Source organism: Carcharodon carcharias, chromosome 3, assembly GCF_017639515.1.
Source record: "Carcharodon carcharias isolate sCarCar2 chromosome 3, sCarCar2.pri, whole genome shotgun sequence".
Taxonomy (NCBI): Eukaryota; Metazoa; Chordata; class Chondrichthyes; order Lamniformes; family Lamnidae; genus Carcharodon; species Carcharodon carcharias.
In genome coordinates this window covers 134989921-135003687 of record NC_054469.1, presented here as the reverse complement: position 1 = coordinate 135003687, position 13767 = coordinate 134989921, and the positions used below count along the sequence as shown (strand labels likewise).

The 13767-nt window shown below is 42.8% G+C and overlaps 1 protein-coding gene across 1 annotated transcript in view; it reads right to left on the bottom strand.

Moving 5' to 3' along the window:
• Nucleotides 1-13767, bottom strand: part of LOC121276335 (dynein heavy chain 11, axonemal-like) — a 564873-nt gene that overhangs the window by 433170 nt on the left and 117936 nt on the right. The window contains exons 15-16 of the mRNA XM_041184616.1: nucleotides 3432-3764; nucleotides 292-546 (exon numbers count right to left, since the gene is read on the bottom strand). Coding sequence (XP_041040550.1) covers nucleotides 292-546; nucleotides 3432-3764 — 588 coding nt within the window. The remainder of the gene's footprint in view (nucleotides 1-291; nucleotides 547-3431; nucleotides 3765-13767) is intronic.

The window sequence follows — 13767 nt, the reverse complement described above, 5'->3', positions numbered from 1 at the left end:
TTCAAGGCGGCAAACATAAAATAACTTTCTCAAGGGCAGTTAGGGATCCACATCAAATGCTGTCCTTGCTAGCGACGCTCACATTCTGTGAACCAAAAGTAAAATTGTGCATTGTGTTCTCTGCTTTCATTTTCGGGGCTATCCAATTTGGTCCCCTTTGTCTTCCATGACAAACATTTGGATTACTTGGAATCCTGGAAATTTAATTTAATTTTGCTTTAATATTAAAGTTTAACAAAAAATATTTTTTAGCTGAATAAACAATTCTATTTTAGCAAAACTTAGCCTTACCTGTTCCTTAAACTGCTCTGTAGTAGGAGGACACTCAGGAACACCTTCATCAGCATGAGTTTCAATCTCCTCTGCAGTCAGCACATGGTTGTATAATAAAAACTGCTTCATGAATTCCATCCTATCATCTACCCACAGGTAAGAGTGTGGGTCGAATGAATTCCTGTATTCCACAGCTTTGTTAATGACCTCTGTTACCCTATCCATGATCTCTTGCCTTATGTCTGACAGGTCAAGTATATCTTCCATGTCATTCTGTGCGAAGAAACAACCCATTTTATTTTCTCCTTGATAGCCATAATGGTTAACATAGTGGTCATGATACTGGACTAGCAACCCAATAGTGTTAATGTTAATCTCACCCTATGTGGTTGATTTTTAATAGCCTCAGGACAACTTGTGTGAACAATAAACACTGATTTATCAATGGTATCTACATTTTATGGACAAATTAAAATTAAACCTGGCTAGAGACCAACACTTGATCTATTCAGAAAATCCAAATATGTCTGATTTTTCAGTCAATTTACATACTACCAAATTAGCTCAATGTGGATCTCTGTGACTTTTGGTAACAAACACAGTGGGACAGATTTTCCCACTGTGGTCAGCCGCAGTATGGCGAATATAGGAGGCCCAGTCCATATGAGGGTCAGGCCTCACTAACACAGAACAAACATGAGTAATGCTGAAGAAAAGAGACATGCTGTCGAAGCTTTTTATCTTACGCTCATCAGGATAGATGCAAGAATGCCAAATTTCGAATGGAACAACAATTTATATTGCATGAGGAAACGGGGCTGATTGGTTGGTAAGTCGACTCTGATTGGTCAAGCTATTGCCATGGAAAATGCACCAGGAAACTACTGTCCCTGAGGTTTTTGTTTAATTCAAAAAAGGTGCAATGCCTGGACATGTTCCCTTTGCCGGCAGAAGACAGGTCCCAGCATATGAATATAGGTAGCTTCTAGCAAGCATAAGTGAGCCAAACTGCAAACCTGACTGATAATCCTAAACTGATTGTTAGTATAATTCTTAGCACACTGGGGATTGCTCAGAAAGTGCTCTTGAATTGCAGAATCACATCTAATGCTAGCCATTAAGTTCTGAGTTTGCAAGCACGGTCTGAATGAGTACTATCAGTATTTTGCCTTTTGCGAACAGCCAAAGGGATGTGCTGTTTGATACAATGAGCCAGCCTTCATACGGCCCACGCACCAGGGATTGCAATGGTACTGAAATTCAAATAACACATTACTCACTTGTGTAAAAGCAAAATACTGCGGATGCTGGAAATCTGAAATAAAAACAGAAATGCTGGAAAAGTTCAGCAGGTCTGACAACATCTGTGCAGAGAAAATAGAGTTAACGAAGTCCATATGACTCTTCTACAGAGCTATTTTTGCTCAATTGTGTGATAGGCAGAATGCCTTTTGGCTTGAGTAATGAGTAATTACTTTGGCAAATGAGTAATGCAGTATACAAATTTAAGTGCCGATGCAATGCCAGATGTGTTCAACAACTTCAGACATGAACTCTATCCTTCATTTTGATTCCCTGCCCCGCCACCCCCACCCCCCAGGTGCCAGTTTGTACCTTGTTTTCATGCTTTTGCTTTCAGACAGAGCTGACCTTTATTCTGCTATTAAAACCCACTCTGGACTAATGTTTTGTTTCTTTACTGTTGCCATTACCACTCCCTTTGCCTTTTGTTCCATGGCAAGTTTTGTATTCAAACTTCCCCGTCCTCTAACCTAGCCCTGGCCTTTCTTTTTGTTCCACCTGATGCCCCCTCCCCCACTTTTTCAACAGCATAAAATCTATCACATTTCTACCTCTCTTCAGTTCTGAAGACGAGTTATAGTAGACTCGAAATGTTAACCCTGTTTACCTCTCCACAGATTATGCCAGACCTGCTGAGGTTTTCCAGCCCTTTGGGCAGAATTTTCTGCCTATCAGGCGGGTGGGCTGGACCCAATCTCCAGCAGGTGCGGAGCTGATCGCCGCCAGATAAGCAGGCTAAGTGCTGCCTCAGGGAGATCGCCTGAACTTTGAAAAATATTAAAAATAGAAAAAAAATTCCCTTACATCTCCCCTCATGTGACAATGTCACATGAGTTGGGACATGTTAATAATTTACAGAACATCTTTATTAAAATCTTCCAAACCCCACGTGAAACCTCATCCCGCCGCTGGGTGAGGTTTCATGTTTTCCCTATTTGCCCCCAGGGCTCCTGGCCTGCCCACCAACCTTAAGGTCGGACGGGCAGGTCCTTTAATTGGTTAAATGATCCTGTCAATGGCCTCAATTGGCACTGACAGGTCGGCGGGCCGGCAGCTGATTTTGCTGCACCCATGCTTTCCTGAAAATTTAAATGGGGCGAGGTGACGTTGGGGGTTCCGCCCGACATCATCCCGTGTCATTTTACGTGTCGGCGAGCGGACCCTGCCCCCAGCTCGCCAACAGCAAAATTCTGCCTTTTGTTTCATTTTCAGAACTTAATGGCAAATGTTAGATGTGTTTACGTGTTTATACAGCCTTTCTGAACAATCTGGAGTGTTTTAAGAATTACACTAACAATTTAAGGTTATCAGTCAGGTTTGCAGTCTGGCTCATTTATGCTTGCTAGAGGCTACCTATATTCATACATTGGCGTCTGTTCTCTGCCGGCAAAAAGAACACGTCCAAACATTGTGCCTTTTCTGAATTAAACAAAAGCCTCAGGGACAATAGTTCCCTGGTGCATTCTCCATGGCGAAGTCTCAGCCAGAGTTGGCCTCCCAACCAATCAGCACCATTTTCTCATGCATTATAAATAGTTGCTCCTTTTGAAATTTGGCATTCTTGCATCTGTCCTGCTGAGTGCCAGATGAAAAGCTTTGACAACATGTTGTCTTTTTCAGCAATAGAATGGACACTAAAAATAAGGTTATGCTAAAGATACAGTATGAGAATAAAATTACTTTATTTGGATTAGAATTTGCAGTTGCATCCCTAAAAGAAAGCAAAGCAAAGAAATGGTATTTCTTTGTTTTTGTGGTGATCAGAAGTAATATTAAAATGTGTCATTTTTTAAATTTCATATTTGCTCTCTATAAAACAAAGTTTATAGGAAAGGGAGTAGTTTTATATTAGTTACCTGATAATTATCAATCTCAAGGTGATCAGCTACTCGCTTCACCTGTGCAGCCATTTTATAAATGTCACTTATTAACTCTTCAACTAAATCATAGAATCCATCAGCAGCATCCTTATCCAGCGAAGGTTTGAATACAATTTCTGGGATACTTAGGATCATTTGTGACATAAACAAAGGAGCAGGTTTCAAAGCAACTTCGGTATTCTCGAAAAAAAATTCTAGAGAGCATGAAATAGCATTGAAGAAACCATCCAAAACCATGTCGTCAATGTACTCCAAATAGGCCTTCCATGATTCAGTAACTGGGTCTGCTTTCAAAAGTCTGAGATTCTCCTGTTAATCAGAAACAAATTAAGAGGAAGTATTATCTTATGTCTTCTGAGGCTCAAAAAGAAATCTTTATCTTTTTCATTCGCAAAATAATGTGCTACCATTCAAGTGAATACAAACGAACTGGAATTATTTGTCAAAGGCCTGAGATCCACGTTAGAATCCTGAACTACAGTGCATTTTCTATTTTATTCCCAACACGTTAACACAAGATATACCAACATGTTTTTAAAAAAAATATTGAGACTGTAGTGGTGAAAAGGAACTGACAGAGAAGAGTGAGAGTCAGCGAATGCCTCTATATTATAAGATGCAAGCTGGCTTGCTGTCACTACATTGACATCCTAACTGGAATGATTGGGGAAATTTTAATGAAATTCCACTCTGAGCACTGAACCTTGACTTTGGGGAATTTGGGTGTCACTCCGTGATTTTTCATTCATTAAAATAAAGGGACAGAAAGTCATATGGGATGCAAGCCTTGAAATCTCAATTTCTACTCCCAGTAGTCAAAGCTTTAATCAAGGAGTACGATTTTGTAAAACTGCTCAATGTGTCATGTTATTCCTAAATGCATATTTATTTTCTAGTTCCGTACATGATGATTATGAGGTAGTCCTTCCCATTTGATTAAAACCAAAGTATACAAAATGGTTGGCAGCAAGATCACAATTTTTTGATGTGCATTTGCAACATGCAAGGTACCTTATTGCAAGCAAGGACTTGACAGAGCTACCCTACAGTTTAGTACTAAATCTGGATTCTTGGAGATTCATGTTAAAATGATTAAGGGAGGAATTAACCTACATTCACACGCTAAGGCTATTTTTTTTAAACAGTAAATATTAACTCATTATTTCACATTTGTGGAAAATGGCTTCTTTCTAGAAGAGATTGAAAACAAGCTAATTTTTCTGAATTGTGAAAGACTTAGTAACGGATATGACAACCCTCCACAATCGTGTTTGCTATATATACTCGCTGCCACATGCGCGGCCAAATAGAATGGGAGAAAGTCCCCAGAGGTGGAGTACAATCATTTGGAATAACCTTGCAGAGTCTCAGAAACCACTCCCCTGTTAAGTAGAATGTCAAAAGGTTGTATTCAATATTGAGGTTTAAGAACCCATTACAAGACCTGCTGAAAGCTTGGGGGGGAAAATGGTGGTACTCAATACTATGGATAATGACTGTCCTTGACATCAAGGCAGAATTTGACAAGAGTGTGGCAACAACAAGTCTTGGGCCAGGATTTTCAGCTCAGCATGCGGGCATGTGCCCGACACACCTGAGCATGAAACAGCGTGTGATGACTTCGAGCGAGAGCATCATCGTGCACTCGTGCAATATTTCGGTCGGCGGATGCATGCGGGAGTCAGCAACGCGCCTGCCGACAATTAAGAAGCCTATTAAGCCCCTTTAGCAGCTAATTAAGTAGAATTCTTCGCTGCCCGACCAACCTTATGGTTGGTTGGTGGGCAAATAAGCCAGGCAGCCTTTGCATTTTTTGCAAAACCTCATCCATAAGCGGGAGGAGGTTTCCAACAGTGAATTTAAAAAATGACGTTTTTTGAACTCATTTTTCACATGTCCCTCTTCATGTGATTGAGTCACAGGTGGGGACATGTTTGTATTATTTGTGAAATCTTTATTTTTCATTTTGAAATTGTTCAGCTCTCTGAGGCAGCTCTGTGCCTTCAGGGAGCTTTCAGTGAACGCACCCCCGCACATGTGCAAACTACAGTGCTGGCGCTCCTCCCGCCCCCACCCTGGCTGTCACAATTAAAAAGGAAATAGGGCAGCTTCTAGGCTAACCTACAGAACCAAATGTCTCCAAACCCATTGTGAAGCTGCCAAAGTCAGTTCTACCGGAATCACCCAACTTAACAACCACAACATTTTGCCATCAATGCTTCACAGACAAGCCAAAGACTGATTCATATATTTTTTTAAAAAATTTACGTGGACTCTTAACTTCTCTTTTCTGATCTGTGTGTACGTGTATTGTATTTTTATTATTTTTCTCGGGTTTTTAGTGACTAATAAGCTAACTCTTTCTTTGACTCAAGAAAGCCTGGGTAAATTGGCTTCTTCTAAAAAAACAAATACATTTAGACTGGAAAAGGTATCCACGGAGAGGAAGGGGTTGCTTTAAAAATAACCTTGTTGTGACCGACCAAGGAGGTTGAATAAAGAAGAGGAGTCAGCGCATTGCTCCTCACCCGGAAGCGTAACAAAATTGGTGTCCCATTCAGGAAGTTAACAAATTGGGGGACATCACCCAGGGACCAGTCATAACAAACTGGGGGCTTGTCTGGAAACCGGTCATAACAAATTGGGGGCTGTGTGCCAGAATAGCTCCTCCAGGCGAAACAAAAGAATTAGAATGGGGACAGTAAATTGTTCCCTTGAAACCAATTTTAAAAAATACACAAACAGGTTTTCTTGAACCTGTTCTACTAAAGTGTAAAAATGTCCACATTTGATGCCAGTGTTCTTACAGATGGAAGAGACATTTAATTATGAAAATGTAACGGTGCTGTCCCTCGAACAGTTAACAGAGTGAATGAGGCACTTAAGATTAGAATTTTGCCCAAAAGCCAGAAAAACCCGAAATTTTAAAAGTGGTGGCCAACAGTCTACAGGTGGAAATTGAGGACAATGAAGTGGATAGCGTAGCAGTACAGAGATTAAATATGGAGCAGGGGAAATTAGAATTTCAGGAAAAAAGAAAGAGAAAGAGAGAAAGAATAAAGACAGGAAAGGGCACAGAGGGAAGAAAAGGAATTTCAGGACAGAGAGAGGGAAAGGGAGTTTAAACTAAAACAGCTCAAGCTAAGGGGCAGGAATCCCTTGAAGACACCACTAGCTCAGACTTAAGGGCTGAGGCAATCCAGTTCGCTCATTTAATCCCTACGTTTGATGAAGCAGAGGTGGAAGCCTTCTTTATCTCTTTCGAGGGGTTAGCACAGCAGTTAAAAGTAGTCAGTCCAACTTTGGTCCCGACTACTGCAGAGTAAGATTTCAGGAAAAGCTCATGAGGTTTACTTCCTCTTGCCTGAGGAAAGTGTCACTGACTATGAGGTAGCAAAAAGGGGCCATTTCAAGTGCACAGCAGTCAGTGCCGGAAGCATACCATCAGAAATTTCATACCCTCAGGAAATAACCTGATCAGACGTACCTGGAATTTGAAAGGCTTAAGCAACTTGTTTTTGACCAGTGGGAGTGGGCGCTTAAAACAGAAGCCACATACGAAAACCTCCATGAAATTATTCCCTTGAGGAGTTTAAAAACTCCATGCCCTTCCCAATACGAACACACCTAGAGGAACAGAGGATAATGGGGGCCAGGCAGGCAGCCACGTTGGCTGATGATTATGAGCTGATCCACAAACCCTTGTCCCACAAAATACCCTCCCCAAGTCACCTCCGACCAACTGTGAAGGACAGAGGCAGAGTGATAGGAAACTGAGCACCCATGGGAGAGGGGGAAATGCTGGGGTCCTCCTTGGGATAGAAAGGGTAGTGATGAGATGAAAAGTGAGGCAAAGAAGTCTGCGTGCTTTAACTGCCAAAAGGTAGGGCAACTCTGGGCCAACTGCTAGAGGTTACAAGAAAAACCAGTGGAATTTATCGGGGCACAAACACCCCATGGAGAGAATGGGAGTCAGTAGGAGAGCATAGCAGATCAGGCTATGGCTCTGACTGTGGCTGCGAATCCCTGTAGATGCACTCCTGAGAGTTCAAGTAAGGTTAAACAAACCCCTGAGAGTTACATGGATTTTGTGTCTGAAGAAAGGTGACCACATTTCCCTAGGGTGAGGTGAGTAAACCTATAATGATACTGAGGGATACAGGGGCCAGCCAAACTCTACTGTTGGTAAAAGGTATGACCCTTCCACTAGAGGTTGCAGCAAGTGTCAAGGTGTTGGTAAAGGGGATTAAAGGAGGGTACGTGCCCATCCCCTTATACCAGGTGCATCTGGAGTGTGACCTGGTGTCAGGACCAGTGACCGTGGGAGTTGACCAAAGTTTGCCTGTGGATGGGGTCGACCTGCTCCTCAGCAATGACCAAACGGGATCAAAGGTAAAATAGCATCCTCAGTGGTCTCAAAGAAGCCAATTGAGGTCAGGAAGACAGAACACCTGGAGGAGAATGTGCCCGGTATTTTGCCTGGTTGTGTGGTAATGCAGACTATAGCCAGACAAGCTCCGTCAGTAGAGGCTGAAGTGGCACTGCAGACAGAAGACCCTACAGTCTGGTTATCTGAAATCTTTCTTGGGAGTCTAGAAGACCCCAAGGAGGTAATCAATAGATCTTCCTTGGTAGTAGCCCAGCAAGCTGATCCACTGTTAAAAACATTAGCTCAAACTGCACACACTGAAGCTGAGGCAGAAACAGTCCGTGAATGCTACTACATTAAAAATGAGGCGTTGATGAGGAAATGGAGGCCCCCTCACAAACCTGCAAATGAGGAGCGGACAGTAATCCACCAGGTTGTTGTGCCGCCGAGATACCGCAGGGAAATATTATGGCTAGCTCACAAAATTCCGATGGCTGGGCATGTTGGTATATGCAAAACCTGATTGCGTATCAGCCAGTGTTTTTACTGGCCACAGCTCCACAGGAATGTAAGGTTTTGTAGAATCTGCCACACCTGCTAGGTTGTGAGGAAACCTCAGCTTGCAATAAAACTGGCACATGATTCCCGTGCTGGCATTTGGGGAACCATTCAGCAAACTGTTAGTGGACGGTGTGGGGTCCCTGCCCAAAACAAAGGGGTGGATATGGCTACCCACTTCCCAGAGGCTGTTCTCGAGAACCATATATGCCAAAGCAGTTGTGGAAGAATTAACCCAATTCTTTACCAGGTATGGTCTGCCCACCGAGATCCAGTCACATCAGAGCTCAAATTTCATGTCCAAAATATTCCGGGAAGCCATGGGTAACCTGGGCATGATCCAGCTGAAGTCTTCAGCATATCACCCGCAGCCACAGAGGGCACTAGAACAGGACCCCAGACCCTAAAATCCATGATCAGGGCATACTGCCATGAGTACCCCCATGACTGAGATAAAGGACTAGGTTTTCTTCTGTTCACAACCAGGGATTCACCCAATGAGTCCACCAGCTTTATTTCGTTTGAATTAGTTTACGGGCATGAAGTGCGAGGGCATATGGAACTAATCAAGGAGAGGCTTTTAGAACAGATGGAACGTCTCCATGTTCAGCTACATAACAGTGTTCCAGGAGAGCCTGTGTTGTGGCTCGAGAACACTTAAAAATCTCTCAGACAGATATGAAGAAACAGGCAGACAAACATGCGAGGCCTGAACCCTTCAGCCAGGAGATTATGTCTTCATGCTCCTACCAATACCAGGTGGACCCTTAAAAGCCCAGTTCAATGGCCCATACAGAGTAGCAGAGCAGTTTGGGGAAGTAAACCGTCTAATTGAGACCCCAGATCAGGGGAAAAAGCAAAGGCTGTGTCACGTCAACGTGATAAAGTAGAATGGGACAAGCAGGTAACGGTCTGTCCCATTCCCACCGACCTACAGGATGAGGGTAGGAGTGGGGATGAATTGGAAGGAGATGTGGGTGGGGCTCACATTAAACCACCTACTACCCGGCTAACCAACACAGAGATACTAGCGAACTTAGACTCCTTATTCACTCACCTAAGTGCCGAACAGCGAGCAGACTTGATGAGGTTGCTCACTGCATTTAAAGGCTTGTGCAGAGAAAAGCAAGGCTACACCACATTATCTGTACATGATGTGGATGTGGGAGAGGATCATCCCATCAGGTAAAATCCTTATTGTCTAGGCCCAGAAAGGTTGGTCCAGATTCGGGAGGAGATTAACTACACACTGGAGCACCACATAATAGAGCCTAGCAGCATTAGCTGGAGCTCCCCAGTTGTTCTCGTGCCCAAGCTGGATGGCTCCAAAAGATTCTGCATTGACTACCAAAAAGTTAACGTAGTGATCAGAGCCAACTCCTATCCGATACCCAGCCTGAAAGATTGCATAGATAGGGTAAGTAAAGCAGCCCACATTACAAAGTTAGATTTTCTCAAAGGATACTGGCAGGTTCCCTTAATTGCCCATATGAAGGAAATCTCTGCCTTCATAACTCCAGATGGGTTATACCAATGTCGAGTCATGCCATATGGACTCCTTTTAAAGGCTGATGAACCAGGTAGTGCAGGCTAACCCTATTGCATAGTGTGCCTAGTGTACAGCGACACCTGGGAAATTCACTTACAGCAAGTGGAAGCCCTCTTCCGGAAAGTACAGTTAGCTAACCTAGTGGTCACACTTGTAAAGATCAAGTTCGCTAAGATCCCAGGTGACCTATCTAGGACACGTAGTGGGTCAAGGGCAAGTACTGTCCAGGGCTGCAAGGGTACAAGCAGTAGCACAGTTCCCATTCCCACAACAAAACAGGAAAGCATGAGGTTCTTGGGGACGTCTGGGTTCTACCACAAGTTCATCCCAAACTTCAGCACAGTAACGGCCCCATTGACAGACCTACTACAAAAAAAAGCAAAGATAGTATGGACTGAGAAATGCCAGACAGCTTTCAAAAAGCTGAAGGCCATTTTAATAGGCCTCTACTTGCAGCTCCAGACTTTAACCAAGCCTTTAAAGTAGCCATTGATGCGAGTGACATCAGGGTAAGGGCTGTCCTCCTCCAGGAAGACAAATCAGGGATAGGGAAGCCAATCGAGTACTTCTCCAAAAAAACCAAACAAGCATCAGAAACGGCACCCCGCAGTGGAGAAGGACATCCACTGCTTATTACGGACTCTCAAATGCTTTGAGATGCGTGTCCAAAATAGATACAGAGAGACCACACAGACCATACTGACCACAACCCTTTAACCTTTGTGGAAAAGTTTAAGAATGCACGTTAATCCATTGGAGTTTGTTTCTCTAACCATATCACATAAAAATCACCCACATTGCCGGGAAATCAAAAGTGATTGCAGACACCCTATCCAGAATTTAGAGTAGCCTGGTCAGGACTGACGAGATAATATTGATCAAGGCTAGGAAAATAAATATGTGTATGGGTGTTTGTTGTTTTATGTAATTTTTTGCTTTGTAACGAAATGAGAATGAATCTCATTTCATTCCAGGTGCAGGGAAAGTGTCATGAAAAAATCGATTACAGCCACAAATTACTTATGGGCATATTGAACTTCTTCCTGGAAATTTCTTATGTGGATTATACTGACAGACCTCTCCTGAGAGAACACAGAATGTTGCACCTGGAAAGGTGTCATGGCCTTCTTCAAGCCAAGATATTTGAAAGGGAGACATAAAAGATGCAAAAGACTGAACTTTAATCCCCTGTGATTACAGAGACAAAAGACTGATTGCCACGTCTTAGCAGTCATCTAAAATCCATCATGTATTGATTCATAGCTCAGAATGTGTAAACTGGTTGGAGATCAAAGAAAACAGATTTTGGGTGCAAGACATGTCCTTCCCCACCACCCTACTCCCCCTCCACCCCCAACACACACACACACACACACACACACACACACACACACACACTTACAGGAATACACAGGGAAAAATGGGTTAAAAAGCTAGCTGCAGAGCAGTGCAGTGTGTATTCATGTGCTGTATGTGTGACAGCAAGAAGACTACCAACTAGTCACCCCTGGAGTTGCAGGTGAAGTCCCTCGCTCTCTGTTGCTGGAGGTGCAGGCACTAAAGCAGAAGCCATAATCAAAACGGAAATAGGACCGCTTCTAGGCTAACCTGCAGAACCAAGTGTCTCCAAACCCACTGAGAAACTGCAAAAGTCAGTTTGACCAGAAATATCCAACTGAACAGCCACAGCGTCTCACCATCTATGCCTCACAGACATGCTAAAAACTGATTTGCATAACTTTTTAGCTTTTATTTGGACTCTTAACTTCTCATTTCTGATTGGTGCCTTGTGTTTTTAATATTTTTCTCAGATTTTTAGTAACTAAGAAATTTACTCTTTCTTTGCCTCAAGAAAGCTTGGTTAAATTGGCTCCTTATAAAAAATTAAATTCAGTTAGACTGGGACAAGGTATCTACGAGGGTGCAGGGGTTGGGGCGGGGGGGAAGGGTGGGAAGGGACCCCTTTTAAATTAACCTTGTTGCGACCAACCGAGGGGGTTGAATAAGGGCGGGAAGTCAGTTCATTCCTACTCACCCAGGAACATAACAAAATTGGGGCCCCGTTCAGGAAGCTAACAAGTTAGGAGACCTCATCCGGGGATAGGTCATGACACCATATGCGGCAAGCTGTGAACACGTTCAGGCTAGGGCTGATAAGTGGCAAGTAACATTCACGGTAAACAAGTGCCAGGCAATGAGAGTCTCCAAGAGAAAATCAACCTCCCCTTGACATTTCACAGCATTACCATCACTGAATCGCCCACCATTAACATCCTGGGGATTACTGTCGACTAGAAACTTAATTAGACCAGCCATATAAATACTGTGACTACAAGATCAGGCCAGAGGCTAGAAATTCTGCAGTCAATTAACATACCTCCTGACTCTCCAAAGCCTGTCCACCTTGTGCAACATACAAATTAGGAGTGTGAACATAAGAACATAAAAAACAGGATCAAACGAACACCATATGGCCCCTCAAGCCTGCTCTGCCATTCAATATGAACATGGCTGAACTTGGAATTCAGCTTCACTTTCCCACTTGCTTCCCAGATCCCTCATTTCCCTAGAGACCAAAAATCTGTCTACCCCACCCAAAAATATTTTCAATAATAGTGCATCCACAACCCTCTTGGGTAAAAATCTAAGGATTCACAACCCTTTGAGTGAAAAAAATTCTCAGTCCTAAATGATCAACCCCTTATCCTAAAACTGTGCCCTCTTGCTCTAGCTTCTCCAGTCAGAGGAAATAACCTCTTGTTGTTTACCCTGTCAAGTCGCTTCATAATCTTGAATGTGTCAATGAAATCATCTCTCAAACTCTAGAGAATATTCTCTAGACACCATTTCCTCAGCCTCTCATCACAGAACAACCCTCTCATCCCAGGGACCACTCTAGTGAACCTTCATTTTGCTGCCTCCAATGCAAGTATACCCTTCCTTAACACAGAGACCAAATTTCCACCTAGTACTCTGGGTGTGCTCTCACCAAAGTCCCAAACAATTGTAGCAAGACTTCTTTATTCTGTACTCCAATTCCCTTGCAATAAAGATTGACATGCCATTTGCTTACTTAATTACTTACTGTAGAAGATAACTTTGTGTTTTTCTGTACATCAAGTCTTTCTGTACATCAGCATTTACACGTTCCTTGTCTTTGCAAAAATATTTTGTCTTTATATTCTTATTCCTAAAATGAATAACATCACACTTCTCCACATTATACTCCATCTGCCACCTTCTTGCCCACTCACTTAACCTGTCTATATCTCCTTGCAGCCACTTTGTGTCCTCCTCACGGCTAGCATTCCCACCTAGTTTAGTATCATCAGCAAACTTAGATATGTTACCCTCTGTCTCTTTGTCTAAGTTATTAACATAGATTGTAAATAGCTGAGGCCCCAGCGCTGATTCTTGCAACACTCCAATAGTCCCAGCCTGCCAACTTGTAAATGTCCCATTAATCATTACACTCTACTTCCTGTCCATTAACCAATGCTTTACCCATGCTAATATATCATCCCTAACTCCATGAGCCCTTATTTTGTGTATTAACCTTTTGTGTGGCACCTCAATGAATGCCTTTTGGAAATCCAAATATACATCATCTAGCTGTTCCCCTTTATCTACCTTACTGGTTACATCCTCAAAAAACTAATAAATTTGTGAAACAAGATTTCCTTTTCGTAAAACCACATTGACTTGATCTAATCACACGATGTTTTTCTAAGTGCATTGTTACGGTTTCCTCAATAATAGATTCCAGTGCTTTGCCGATGACTGATGTCAGGTTAACTGGCCTGTAGTTCATGGTTTTCTCTCTCCTTCCTTTCTGG